The sequence below is a fragment of the Leucoraja erinacea genome, chromosome 16, assembly GCF_028641065.1.
Source record: "Leucoraja erinacea ecotype New England chromosome 16, Leri_hhj_1, whole genome shotgun sequence".
Taxonomy (NCBI): domain Eukaryota; kingdom Metazoa; phylum Chordata; class Chondrichthyes; order Rajiformes; family Rajidae; genus Leucoraja; species Leucoraja erinaceus.
The window spans coordinates 24,218,601-24,232,382 of record NC_073392.1 but is presented as its reverse complement, the minus strand read 5'-3'; the positions used below and the strand labels follow the sequence as shown (position 1 = coordinate 24,232,382).

Genomic DNA, 13,782 nt, shown 5'->3' with positions numbered 1-13,782 from the left:
ATCTTGACTTCCTGACTCTTATACTCAATGCCCCAACCAATGAAGGCAAGCGTACCATATGCCTTTGTTACAGCTTATTTGTGTTGCTATTTTCTTGGAGCTATGGACTTGGACCTCCAAGATCACTCTGTACACATCAATGCTGTTAAGTGTGCTGCCATTAAATCTACACTTCGGCCTTAAATTTGACCTCCCAAAGTGCAACACCTCACACTTGCATGGATAAACTACATCTCCACCCATATCCATATCCAATCAATATCTTTATGTATATTGTGACAGCTGTTCACACAGCTATTTTTGTCATCTGAATACATTCTAACCAACTCATCTGCATTTCCATTCAACCCTTGATAGACAACCCTAAATGACACAAAGCTGGGTAACTGTGAAGAGGATGCTATGAGGATGCAGGGTGACTTAGACAGGTTGGGTGAGTGGGCAGATGCAGTTTAATGTGGATACATGTGATGTTATCCACTTTGGTGGCAAAAACAGGAAGGCAGATTATTATCTTATTGGTGTCAAGTTGGGAAAAGGGGAAGTACAATGGGATCTGGGGGTCCTTGTTCATCAGTCACTGAAAGTAAGCATGCAGGTACAACAGGCAGTGAAGAAAGCGAGTGGCATGTTGGCCTTCATAACAAGAATAGTTGAGTATAGGAGTAAAGAGGTCCTTCTGCTGTTGTACAGAGTTAGATTTAGCTCTTAGGCCTAACGGAATCAAGGGATATGGGGAGAAAGCAGGAAAGCGGCACTGATTTTGGATGATCATTTTGAATGGCGGTGCTGGCTCGAAGGGCCAAATGGCCTACTCCTGCATCTATTTTCTATGTTTCTATGTCTCAGCACAGATTCCGGCAAACCTCCACTGGCAATAGAACTTCATCCACAGAGAAAGCTATGCTAACAGTCCGTGATTAGCTCATTCTCTCCTAATGAATCCTCTTCAGTAGAAATATTGGAGGACCAGTGAGGAGAACCTTCCTCACCCCAGGAGCATCTGGGCTCAGTCTGAAAGGGTGGGAGAGGCAGGATCCACATCACATTTGCCCAGTGCATCCAGCGGGAAGCACACCTTGCACCGCATCAACCTCAATTGCACGGACCAGATCAGAACTTGTGAGCGATGAGGCGTTACCCACACAGGGAGAAGGGGAGCCTATTGATCACTAACACAGACGCTTTGAGTTCACAGACTCCTGCTGATAGACACGGCACGGTTTCTGTTCCGTAGTAAATGCTGCTGCATTCTGGTCGTCGTAACCGAGTAAGTCCCTGGTCTGCTGGGATTCCCATGCCCGTGGGTCTCGAAGATGCTCCATGTCGGTAAACACGGAGCGTGCGGGACCTTCGCAGAGACTTCACTCAGAGGTACATTGGTCGTCTGAGAAGCAACGCTTTCCGCACCCTGCAGAAACTATCGCAGACAGTGGTCTGGTTTAATTTATCTTTTAATTATTCATTCTGTACAGCTGGGCTCCACGCCGTTCAGTTACAATGAGACAGACTGAGAGGGGGTCTTCGCCCCCGCCCTGCTCACAGACGCAGCCAGTACATGGCGCTTCTGATCCTGTTGTAGTCCGGCAGTTGTTCGATCGGGCCTGTTGGGAAGAGTCAATCGATGCATGTCAGTGATACAGCATGGGGAGACACCGTTTGGCCCATCTAATCCGTGCCAACCATCAGCCATTTTATTCCCCACAACCAGGCACCGACCACACATCCCGCAACTGACCCCACACCTGGACATTAATCTCACACTGATCCCATGCTCAGCCATGGTGAGCCCACACTGACCCCACGCCTGATCACGGTGACAATGCACTGACCCCACGCCCAGCAGTCAGTGATGGGCGCAGGGTCAGGGAGAATTAGTGATGGGAACATGAACTCACCAACGGCGCCGATAGCGGGACACTGGTCGTAGATGTAGCGGGTGCACACCTCCCGCAGGACCTGCGCATCAACAGCCTGCAGCGGGGGGAGAGAACTGGGGGTGAGAGACCAGCAGCGAGAGACCAGGGGTGAGGGTGAGAGAGACTGGGCATGAGGGGGAGAGAAACCGAGGTTGAGGAGGAGAAACTGGGATAGGAGGCAGAATCTGGGGGTGAGAGGAGAAACGGGCAGAGAGGAGCAGGACATACAGACACCGTCCACGGGCTCACAAACTGTCCCCCATTGGTGGACAGGACCCTCGGGCAAGTTTTAGCACCAGGGAAACGATGCTCTGGGATTTGAAAAATGACAAATACTTACATCGATCCTGGAGTTCCACTCTGCCAGCGAGACATGTCGGCCGTGACTGAGCACTTGTTGCCCGATCTCCGCACACGTTGGTGTGGTCCCTGCGGAGAAAGGCAGCTGTGTACAATTGTATACAGAGGGAGCACAGGGACGGGACAGCTGTGTATAGTTGTGTAGAGGGAGCGCAGGGACAGGGCAGCTGTACAGGGGGAGCACAGTGACAGGGGCAGCTGTGTACAGAGGAAGCAACAACAGGCCCATTGTGTCAAGGGGCATCAGGGACAGGGGCAGTCGTTCGATGGTGGGGACAGTGGGAGCAGTGTGGGATGGTGGAAATGGTGCTTTCACCCTGCGGGAACAGGATGGCCTTGAGCGGTGAGGAAGGCAGTTGGGAGACGGAGCAAATGCGGACGGACGGAGCGCATCCCAGGCTGGTAGGTGGGAGAAAAAGGCGGACTGGGGGGGAATCTCGGCGTTCTTTCTACACTCCCTCTCCTCACCGTCCAGCTGAGCCACCAGATGGGTCTTGAGGAGGTTCTTGGCCCTGTTCACCTCGCTGTCGGTCACACTCGTGCAGAGACGCATCCTGTGCAGACAGAAAAGGCAGGCGCTAACGCCAGCAGACTGGCAACCCAGCAAGTCGCTAATCCCAGCAGGCCGGGGTCTCCAACAGACTGGCAACCCAAGCAGGCCGGCAGCCCCCGCAGGCTTGGAACTTTAACAAGTCTGGAACTGTATTAGGCATTGAGCTCCAGCAAGACAGGGACCCCAGCAGGCCAGGGACCGAGGCAGGAGCGGCTGCACGGCCCTTGAAGCCCACTCTCCCCCCATGCTGTGCCACGGACACTCCAATATTGCCCACCCCACCACTGCCCCCGCTCCCCCATCCCTTCTTCCCACCCCCCCCCCCCCCCAACGCCCCTCCCGAGGATTCAAAGCCCACCTGAAGACCCCAACTCCAGTTCTCCCATCATCTATCGCTCACCGATCTCGGGAGCTATGATTCAGCAGGCACTCACCACTCATCCTGGGCAAAGTGCAGCATGTCCTCAATGTTCATTCCATCACACACCAGATGGATTCCCCACAGACCCGTGTCTGAGTAGCAGGTATTGAACGAGCGGAAACTGTGACCCAGCTTATTCTCAACCGCAATACGGGCCAATCGACTCGAGTGATTCTGCGCAGCAGGGAGAAATGTGTCAATAACCTCCACTACACCGTCCCATCATACACTCCCAGGGTCAGACACACAATGAAGCTCCATCCGCACTGTCCCATCACACACTCCCAGGGCAGGGGCAGCAATTAATCTGAAAGTACTTGGCAAACTCACAACTTCTACCATCAAGGCCACCACCCACAGATCACCCCACACTGATTTATAAATCTATCACTAATCCTAAATCCTGGGACTTCACCAGAAGGACTGCAGTGGTTCAAGGTGTCTTATCTGCCCTTCTCAAGGACAAATAGGGATGACACTCATTATTAGCCTAACCCCGACTTCCCACATTAAACAAATTAAATGCATCCATCATGACCTAGTTGTGAAAATCCATATGTGCAAACTGTCCCCAATTCCAGCATAACCTTTATGAAGTCTTTAATACCATAAGCAACAACATGTTCCAAGAATCTGCCATTATTAATCAACACACAACACTGTCACATTAGGATACCAACCCAAAGGCAAACATCCCAGATCTGGAAATCTGTGATTAAAAACAGAGAATGTGGGAAACACTCAGCAGGTCAGACAGCATCTATGGGGAGAGACATAGAGATAGCGGAAGAGAGACAGAGAGTGAGAGAGAGAGAGAGAGAGAGAGAAAGACAGAGAGAGAGGAGGGAAGGGTATGGAGAGAGAGAGAGAGAGAGAGTGGGGGAGATATAGCAAGAGAGAGAGAGAGAGAGAGAGAGAGGGATAGAGGAACAGATCGACGGATAGAGATGGAGATAGAGGGAAGGTGAGTGGGGATAGAGGTGGAGAGGAAGAGAGAGAATGGCGAGGGGGGAAGGATAGAGACTCACCGCACCACCCCCGTACGTGCGGTCCCAGCTTCCAATCAGCGAGGTGGCGATGGAGAGTGGGATCATGTCAGGGTTGTTGGCTCCCACCCCCTCTACCGCAATCGCAATGTGTGCGAACGGCATGGCATCGTCCCGCACCAGCATCTGAAACACCAAAGCAGAGGCAGCAGTGTTTCATTGTCATCTGTAACAACAACTGAACAATGAGATTACTCACTGCAGCTTAACAGACCAACAAACAAAATAACACACAGATAAATACATAAAAATCAATAATACAATAAATTAATAGCCGTAATACTAGGTAACCATAATAGTGGAAAAGTCCGTAGTGCAACCAAAGACACAGTCCATACAAGATCACAGTTGCTGAGGTTAGTGTTGTGCAGCGTTCAAGAGTCTGATGGTTGCTGGGAACAAGCTGCTCTTGAACCTGGAGGTCATGGTTTTCAGGCTCCTGTACCTTCATCGTGATGGTACCAGCGAGATGAGAGTGTGGCCCAAGTGGTGTGGGTCTATGATTATGCTGGCTCCCTTTTTAAGGCAGTGCTGTAGATCCCTTCGATGGTGGGGAGGTCAGTACCTGTGATCGATCGGGCAGTGTCCACCACTCTCTGTAGTCTCCTTCGTTCCTGGACAATCGAGTTGCTGACCCAGGCCATGATGCAACCAGTCAGTGTGCTCCCAGTAGTACACCTGTAGACGCTGGGTAGTTTAGGTGAAGTGTCGGCATCGTTGACCTGCAGAGCTGCTGCTGGTCCACGCGGCAGCCGCACAGCGGGTCCATCTCAACCCACCCAAACATCCCCAGTGTCAGGAGGTCCTACCCCACATGCCCACTCTCCCACCTCAGTCATCCTGGCTCATCAGTGCTGCCCTTTGTGCCAATATCGTAGGAACATACAGCACAGCAGGCCATTCAAGCCATCATTCCCATCCTAGTCCTTCCCGGGGAGTTCCTTGTCAGTACCTACTTTCCCTTTCCACTCTGTCTGTGACCTCTGAAACCTCACCCACTCGCCAGTCGGAACAGGAGCCTGTCCCAGAGGATTGAGAATGAAGTCTTTCCCAGAGGTCAGGTGACGGGAGAAATTGAATATTTTTGATTTTTCCAAAGATAGACACAAAAAGCTGGAGTAACATCAGCGGGACAGGCAGCATCTCTGGAGAGAAGGAATGGATGACGTTTCGGGTTGAGACCCTTCATTTTTCCATCTTGGGAGAAAGGTTCTGACAGCCTACCCTCTCATAATTTTATAGACAACTTTCAGGGCTCCCCGCAGCATCTGGTGTTTGTTCGTGCAGGAATTCCTGGGCTGATCATGGCTGACCGATTCAGTGGAGGAGCAGGGATGGAGATCTGACCACAAGCTACAGGACAGCTAGTTTGGGTGCCGGCTGGTGGCCGTTACTCACCTGGCTGCCTGTGAAGCGGCAGGGGGACAGGACAGGGATCGCATCGTCCTCGTAGGTGCTGGGAATCCCTGACAAATGCTGGCGAGCCAGAGCCACCACATCTTCGTGCCGGACGCCTGTCGAGAGGAAGCGTCACCGTTATTGACTCCACGCGAGGTACGGCCATCACTCCCCCCCTCCACATCACCCCCCTCCACTGCTCCACCCACATCACCCCCCTCCACTGCCCCACCCACATCACCCCCCTCCACTGCTCCACCCACATCACCCCCCTCCACTGCCCCACCCACATCACCCCCCTCCACATCCCCCCCCTCCACTGCCCCATCCCAAAGACGTGCGGGTTTGTAGGTTAATTAGCTCTCTATAAATAGCCCCTAGTGTGTAGGGAGTGGATGAGAAAGTGGGATAACATAGACCTAGAGTGTACACAAAAATGCTGGAGAAACTCGGCGGATGCAGCAGCATCTATGGAGCGAAGGAAATAGGCAACGTTTCAGGCCAAAACCCTTCTTCAGACTAGAACTGGAGTGAATGGGTGATGGATGGTTGGCGTGGACTCGGCGGGCCAAAGGGCCCGTTTCCATGCAGTATCTTTCAAATCAATTCAATTCCAGTTTGAACAGGAGCTCGCAGTGGCAGGAACAGTTTTACTTTTAGTGGTGGGGCCTGGAGTGGGCTCCAGGAGCCTGTGGCAACGGCAGCTGGGAACTCGACAGGAAGCGGTTTGCAGAGCTGTGGATTGGGGCCAGTTTGATAGACCTTTCCTAGGTCCAGGATCACTTTTGGTGCTGGAACAAGACAGCGAGTCGGGTTCCTTTGACCAACATTATACAAGATGTGTTCCCTATCGCTGACCCTCACCCACTGGAATCAGGATCTCAAGTCACCGGAACCCCTCACAGATAACAACCCCTACAATCCCACCTCCCCCAACCCTCTCTGCTCCAGCCCCATACAACAGAAGCTGCTGATCCCTGCATCACTGCTGAGTCTCCGCAATCTCTCCTCAACCTCAGCACCTTATCCAGATGTGCACAGAACCGCCCGAGCCCCATGCCTGGGACCAGAATGACATCCTCACCTCCTGAGGCTGCCAGCACGATTCGGGGACCCTTGAAGTGACCAGTCATAAACTCCAGGAGATCGCTGCGCTTCAGATCCCTGGACAGGGGAGAAGGATGCTTGTGTTAGTGGTATGTTTAAGGCAAGCTTTTAACGCAGTCAACATCCTGCACAGTGAAGACAAGACATTGATAAATGCCCATACGCACTTCTTATGGGCTGAAGCTAGAGTAAATGGAATAATAATTTATTTTACACCCAAATGGTTCTTTCACATACAGTCACCATCACCATTCACAGTTTGTTCAGTCACCGAATCCTACAGCACAGAAACAGGCCCTTCAGCCCACCTGCTCCATGCTGACCCTAATGCCCATCTACTCTAGATCCATTTGCCACAAGTCGTCCAGTCTCCCTGCCGTTGGCAAATCGACTGCCGCTTTGTGAAATTACTGCACGTGGCTGTGACCCTCTGGGACTAGAGGTCACACAAGGTCAGATGCTTACTTGATGTTCTTGGAGGGTCCCACCACGGTGTAGCTGAGGGGGGTTCCCTGGAAGGCGGTGGCGTGGAGGTAATCGAACGACACGTCCTCCAGGCTGCTCTCCATCTCCTGCATCTCTTGCAGCACCAGCTGCCGGCCGGACTCCACGTCAGCCTCCGAGAACGAGCTGTTCTGCACCAGCTCACTGAGGAGCTCCACAGCTGTGGGAAGGACAGGCAAGGCAGCAGTCACTACTCCTGCAACCACCAGTAACCCGCAGTAAACAAGTAACCAGCAATAACCCAGTGACAGTAATCAGCAACGATGGTTACCAGAAGTAACCAGCAGTGACCAGTAGTGACCTACAGCACAGTGACCAGCAGCGATCAGCAGTAATCTACAGCATGCAGCCAGGTAACACCAATGGTAACCAGGCTGTAACAAGATCAACAATGACTATAGTCAATTTAACATCTGCAATATCAGGTTGCTACCAGTTTAACAGAGACAGTACCTAGAAATTAGCAAGCATTATTACAGGCAAAGATTAGTAGTTTGACTGGTTAGATCAGCTGTCCAACTAGTTTAACCGATGCCAGGACGAACAGATGAGCTAACTTACCAAAGGATGTAACAAGCCGTGTGGTCAGGTCAGCCAGCCAGCCTCCTGGCACTGATTCTGCCCCTGCCCCTCATTCACTGCAGTAATCAGTAACCTTGGCCCATCTGCTGAACCATGAGGACAAGCCCAACCAATGGGATTGGACTGCTCAGGAGACCAGCACAAGGAACTGAAGATGTGGGTTTACAAATGAAGGGAGTGCTGGAGTAACTCAACATATCAGACAGCATCTTTGGACAACATGGATAGGTGACACTTCAGGTCTGAAGAAGGGTCCCGACCCGAAATGTTACCTATCCATGTTATCCAGAAATGCTGCCAGGCCTGCTAAATTGCTCCAGCACTCTCTGTCTTCTCATCATTTTGTGATTGTTCAAACATTTCCAGACGTCCCAGGCAGAACCCGGTTGCAAATACGAGTGAAGGGAGCGTAGGACCGACGGACATGGTGTGCAGTGACACAGCGTGGCTTCAGTGAGATCTTACAGAAACTGTTCACACTGCTATACATGCACGGCATAAACCCAAATACAGACATGTTTAAACGTGCAAACATGTTAACTGAGGCAGGGGGGTGTCCGCACCTGTAGGCATGTCCTTGGCCAGGGTCTTCATGTAGTAGGCAGTCTGCTCACGGGAGGTGTAGGCGTTGAGGTGTGCCCCCCGGCTTGCAATCTCCCGCTCCAGGGCCAGGTGCGGGTGGCGCTTGGTTCCCTGAGAACACCAACAACAGACAGCGTTTCCAGACGGTTACTCAGGAGCCCCAGGCTTTGTTCTAACACTATCCCTGGCATGGTTTCTGCTGTCTCCATTGTCCATCCTGACACCAACCCTCTGTGTTCAGCAACGCCCACTCAAACAGTTCACACTTAGTGTTGGAGTATCACGGCTTTCACATACTTGACACATCCTTGATTCACTGATGCCATTCCACCACCTGTAGCTCAGGTCAGGACTGTGAGGGACACTCTCCCCTTGCCAGGGTGAGTCCAGCTGCAACAATGTCACAGAGATGCAACGCTTTATCTGGGGCAAAGCAGGAACAACATTCACCAGCACACGGTGGCTGCAGTGTGCACCAGCTACAAAATGGCCGGAGGTTACTCCAACACAATCCCCTCAATCTGCAAACTCCACTCCCTAGATTGGAGGCAGCAGGTTCCAATACATGGGGTGTCCTTGTCTTACTCAGGGCAGTGATCACAGGCTGAGGAGGTGCTGCTGGAGTCGACTGGACAAGTAACCGTAGTGAAATGGAGACACGAGCAACTGCAGACGCTGGAATCTGGAGCCAGTACCTTAGTTCTTGGTTTCTTGGTCCTCCAAAATATTCCAAATGGAATTTAAACTGGAGATGGTGAAGGGTTAATAAGCCAGAAAGGGTTATTGGGAAGAAAGAGCTACTTTAAATTTAGTTGCATCTGGTTGGGTAACTATAGTTGGGTGGAGATTATTCCATGCTTTAATTGTGCGGGGGAAGAACAAATTGCTGTATTAGTAGCTGGGGTCACAAATTGGATCGAATGCCCTCGTCTGCTCCTAATTGGTTTGGGTTTGGTGTAGGTCTTGTAGTCTATGTCGAGCTGACCATTTAACATTTTGTAAAAACAGGTCAAACGGTGAGCTTCACGTCTGTCTTGGAGAGGGTTCCAGAGAATTCAGAAGTTTGGTGATACTCGCTTCTCTCTCTCATAGGTGTTAATAACAAATCGAGCTGCCTGTCTTTGGACACGTTCGATGGAAGAAATGCAGGATGCCCAGCTGCTGACCATATCTGTGGGTGCTTCCAGTTTGGTTTCTGATTAGTAGTGAGTTGCAGAACGCTGACTGTGGAGTCTCAGTGAACGGAATATTGCCGACCATCAGCAGGAGATTCCTCTCTGCGGACAGGGGGGTGGTGATTGTGGCCATGTTTGTGACGCGACGTTGCCTGGCCCTTGTTGCCCCAGGTCTACACGGAGGTGGACAGCGCAGAGGAGATCCCTGACAGGTGAACTGTCACCGATGAGCAGTTGGGGGGAGGAGGGGAGGGGTGATGACTGGAGACGGTAGAGTGGATGGAGGGCACTGAGGACTAATCCTAACCCTCCAACAATTCCATGGGATGGCCTGGCCGAGTCCCAAGCCCATGCATCCTCCCCTGCCCGAGGTCTGCCTCCAGCCACTGCATTCAGTCTCAGCACCCAGCCAAAACCAGTCTGGAGCTGACAATCCTGGGGATCCCAGTTTGCAGTGAGGGAATGTGGCTTGATATCCTGCCAGTGCCACCTACCATCACTGCACTCAGCAGTGGGCAACAATGACTTGCGTGAGCCTGCCATCATGCCGGAGGATTGTCCTTGGCGAACGTTGCTCAGTGGGCTTTCATAAGTGATAAGAGCAGAATTAGGCTATTTGGCCCATCAAGTCTATTCCACCATTCAATCATGGCTGAACTACCTCTCAACCCCATGCTCCTGCCTTCTGCCCTTAACCCCTGATATCCGTACTAATCAAGAATCTATCAATCTCTTCCTTAAAAATATCCATTGTCTTGGCCTTCACAGCCTTCTGCGGCAATGAATTCGCCACACTCACCACCCTCTCACTAAATAAATTCACCACTCTCTCACTAAATAATTTCCTCTTTATATCCTTCCTAAGCCCTTTTATTCTGAGACTATAAACTCCGGTCATGGACTCTCCCACTAGTGGAAACATCCTCTACACATCCACTCGATCCCAGCTTTTCATTATTAGGTAAGTTTCAAAGAGGTCCCCTCCTCATCCTTCAAAAACTTGCTTCCCACAAGGCGGTACGACATCCGCAACACATACCTTCAGAACCATGTGCTCCAGGAAGTTTCCAACACCGTTATTGTTCTCTGTTTCGTAACGGCTCCCAACCTCAAGCCACACACCAACCTGAAAGGCAGGGAGAGCAGAGTGTGAGTGGGGGAAGGGGCAGTGGAAAAGGGGACTCCATGGGGGTGAGGGGGAGGGATATGGGGAATGAGGGGGAGGGAGATGGGGAATACACAGGCCCCGATGCCCGTGTCTCACGTGCGGTGGAACAGCAGCACTCACCGTGCAGGTGGGCTGGTCAGACTCCTCTGTGGCAATACGCAGCCCATTTTCCAGTGTTGTCAGCTTGGTTTCTGGAACATTCTCGATGGTCTGAGCGTAGGAGAGGGTGCTCTGTACACGGTGAGCTCCCAGCAGAGCTGGCTAAACGAATGAGAGACATGGCAATGAGTTCAGTAACACCAGGCCACGCACGGAATCCAATGACAACATATGTGGGACGCTTGGACATTATTAGAAAAGATTTAGCAGGTTATGGGGCAAATGCAGGGCAATGGAACTAGTATGGACGAGTTCGGAGAGAGGGCCTGTTTCCCCGCTGTTTGGTAAACACACATCCAGCCCGCAGCTCAAGGATTGGGTGAAATTGTGCAGCCAGATACAAACCTTTATGGTGGACACTGGCCGGTCCATCACAGGCACTGACTTTCCCACCATCGAAGGGATCTACAGGAGGCGCTTCCACAAATAGGCAGCCGGCATCATCGCAGACCCGCACCACCCTGGCCACGCTCTCATCTCGCTGCTACCATCGGGAAGAAGGTACAGGAGCCTGAAAACCGTGACCTCCTGGTTCGAGAACAACCCATCAGGCTCTTGAACACCGCACAACACTAACCTCAGCTACTGTGATCTTCGGTGGACTGGTCTTTGATTACACTACGGATTTCGGATTTGCGCCATTGTGGTCACCTAGTATCACTGTTATTAATTGATCTTTTTAATGCTTTTCATTGTCACATGTGCAAAGTACAAACGTACAGTGAATTTCTTTCCTTACATCAGTCCAGCAGAATATTGTAGGTGACAACTAAACGCCCGCAGCCGGTTTGACCTTCCCGTGTCCGGCCGCAGCCGCTGACCCGGTTCCCGCCCGAATTCCCCCGCGTTACCGTCCGCCCTAGTCGGGGCTGCCCCGCGGCCCGGAGACCGGTCCACCGAACGCCAGCCCCCGTGTACCCGCACTCACCCGGCCGGCCCTGAACAGCGCCGCCCCCGCCCGGTACACGGCCGCCATCTTCCCTCACCCGCCCGGTCTGGCTCCACCGCTACAGCGCCGCCCCCGGCCTGGCGGCTCCACCCGCCCGCTAGCGCCGCCCCCGGCCTGGCGGCTCCACCCGCCCGCTGCAGCGCCGCCCCCGGCCTGGCGGCTCCACCCGCCCGCTACAGCGCCGCCCCCGGCCTGGCGGCTCCACCCGCCCGCTGCAGCGCCGCCCCCGGCCTGGCGGCTCCACCCGCCCGCTGCAGCGCCGCCCCCGGCCTGGCGGCTCCACCCGCCCGCGCCTGGCCCCCGGCCTCCGGCCCACCCGCCCGCTACAGCGCCGCCCCCGGCCTGGCGGCTCCACCCGCCCGCTGCAGCGCCGCCCCCGGCCTGGCGGCTCCACCCGCCCGCTGCAGCGCCGCCCCCGGCCTGGCGGCTCCACCCGCCCGCTGCAGCGCCGCCCCCGGCCTGGCCAAAGATCTTAGAGCAGAGCAAGATGGGCTACTCCTGCGGAATACAATGCGCCGACGTGTAGTACGCTACGGAGGGAATCCTGGGCATTTTTCCCCCGCCCATTTTAGTAACCGGAGCCTACCTGACCCGACCCGACAGCAATGTAATCAATGTTGCGGGGCAACAGTTTGTGTGTGTGATATAGGGTTAGATTCATAATTCTGTCAGTTCATACTTCTTGTCAAGAATAAAATTTGACTCTGGTAATTGTCTTTTTTAATGTTTTTTAAATCATTTCTTTTTAAATGGCTCACAAGCAGTGTTTGGGCCTGGCGGCTCCACACACCCCTACTCCACCCGCCCGCTGCAGCGCCGCCCCCGGTCTAGCGGCTCCACCGCCCGCTGCAGCTTCACACTCCCCTGGCGGTTCCACACATCCCCCACAGCGCCACACCCGGCCTGGCGGCTCCACCCGCCCGCTGCAGCGCCGCCCTGACCTGGCGGTTTCATACTCCCCCCACAGCCCCCAGAGAAAAGGCGTTCCTGAATCTGGCGGTGCAAGCTTTTAATCTTCTGCACCTTCTGCCAGACAGGAGAGGGGAGAGGAGGGAATGACCGCGGTGTGAGTGGTCGTTGATTATGAAGACAGACACAGCGGGTCTGGCAGCATCTCTGAAAGTTAATAATGCCTTACTTTTGATGAAATTCAGCGAGCAAACGCGATAATTCCCGATATATTTTGGATCTTAAAATCACCACGGCAATTGTCAGCTGTTCACTTCCGCCGCTTTCTACCTTCAGTTCCCTCTTGTAATTACCTCACTTTCTATCTTTTTTTTTGCCTGAAAATTTAGGTCGCTGTGCTTCACGGTCACCCCGACTAGCACAGAAAATTTCAGCTCAAAAATCGGCCGTTTTCCATGTTTTTAACGGGTGGGAAAGTGCGTGTTTCCCCATTCACTTACATGTACCAAACTGAGAGATGTCCTCCAGTTAAAATTTTCGGTCACGTGAGGGGGGATCTACGCTCATTTGACCTTTGGTGAAATCACCCTATAAACTGGAGGCGAGAAAAGGCCACAATAAATCAGGTCATTTATTATGTGGCTGCTTTCCTGAGGCAGCATGAAGTGTTGATGGATTCTACAATCGGGGGAAGTCTGGTCTGTGTGATGAACTGGATGAATTACATTATAAAACCTGCCCCCAACAAATGCTGTCGGACCGGCTGAGTGAGTTCTCTTCACGTTCTGTTTCTGGTTAAAAGCCACTGGCGAATGATTGAAACTATCGGGTTATGAGACAGCTTAGGAAAAAAAGTGGCGTTTATAAATATTATCTTCATTAATAAAACTTTATTATGAATACATTGTCCTCATTAACAAATGATGTTCTCAGATTCTGCCACTCACTTC

At 52.6% G+C, this 13,782-nt stretch overlaps 1 protein-coding gene across 2 annotated transcripts; it reads right to left on the bottom strand.

Moving 5' to 3' along the window:
* Window positions 1–1,436: 1,436 nt before the first annotated feature.
* LOC129704637 (cytochrome b-c1 complex subunit 1, mitochondrial) lies at window positions 1,437–12,015 on the bottom strand. Of its 2 annotated transcripts, none has more exons than XM_055647894.1 (13): window positions 11,903–12,015; window positions 10,936–11,076; window positions 10,687–10,773; window positions 8,454–8,583; window positions 7,270–7,468; window positions 6,782–6,861; window positions 5,698–5,813; window positions 4,282–4,425; window positions 3,267–3,427; window positions 2,748–2,833; window positions 2,260–2,348; window positions 1,899–1,974; window positions 1,437–1,604 (listed from the first exon to the last, which is right to left on the bottom strand). In XM_055647894.1, exons 1-13 carry the CDS (start codon window positions 11,948–11,950, stop codon window positions 1,540–1,542), a joined length of 1,422 nt encoding a protein of 473 aa, XP_055503869.1. In that variant the 5' UTR covers window positions 11,951–12,015; the 3' UTR covers window positions 1,437–1,539. The 2 variants fall into 2 exon arrangements, with proteins under 2 accessions (XP_055503869.1, XP_055503868.1); XM_055647893.1 differs by lacking the exon at window positions 11,903–12,015 and adding an exon at window positions 11,320–11,361.
* Between the last annotated feature and the right edge of the window lie 1,767 nt (window positions 12,016–13,782).

Excerpts from the sequence above, each read along its gene's own strand:
- LOC129704637 (XM_055647894.1), bottom strand. The coding sequence starts at position 11,950 with ATGGCGGCCGTGTACCGGGCGGGGGCGGCGCTGTTCAGGGCCGGCCGG. Across the intron at positions 11,077-11,902 it reads CGCTGTTCAGGGCCGGCCGG|CCAGCTCTGCTGGGAGCTCA; the intron begins GTGAGTGCGGGT and ends TCATTCGTTTAG. Across the intron at positions 7,469-8,453 it reads GGCCAAGGACATGCCTACAG|CTGTGGAGCTCCTCAGTGAG; the intron begins GTGCGGACACCC and ends TCCTTCCCACAG.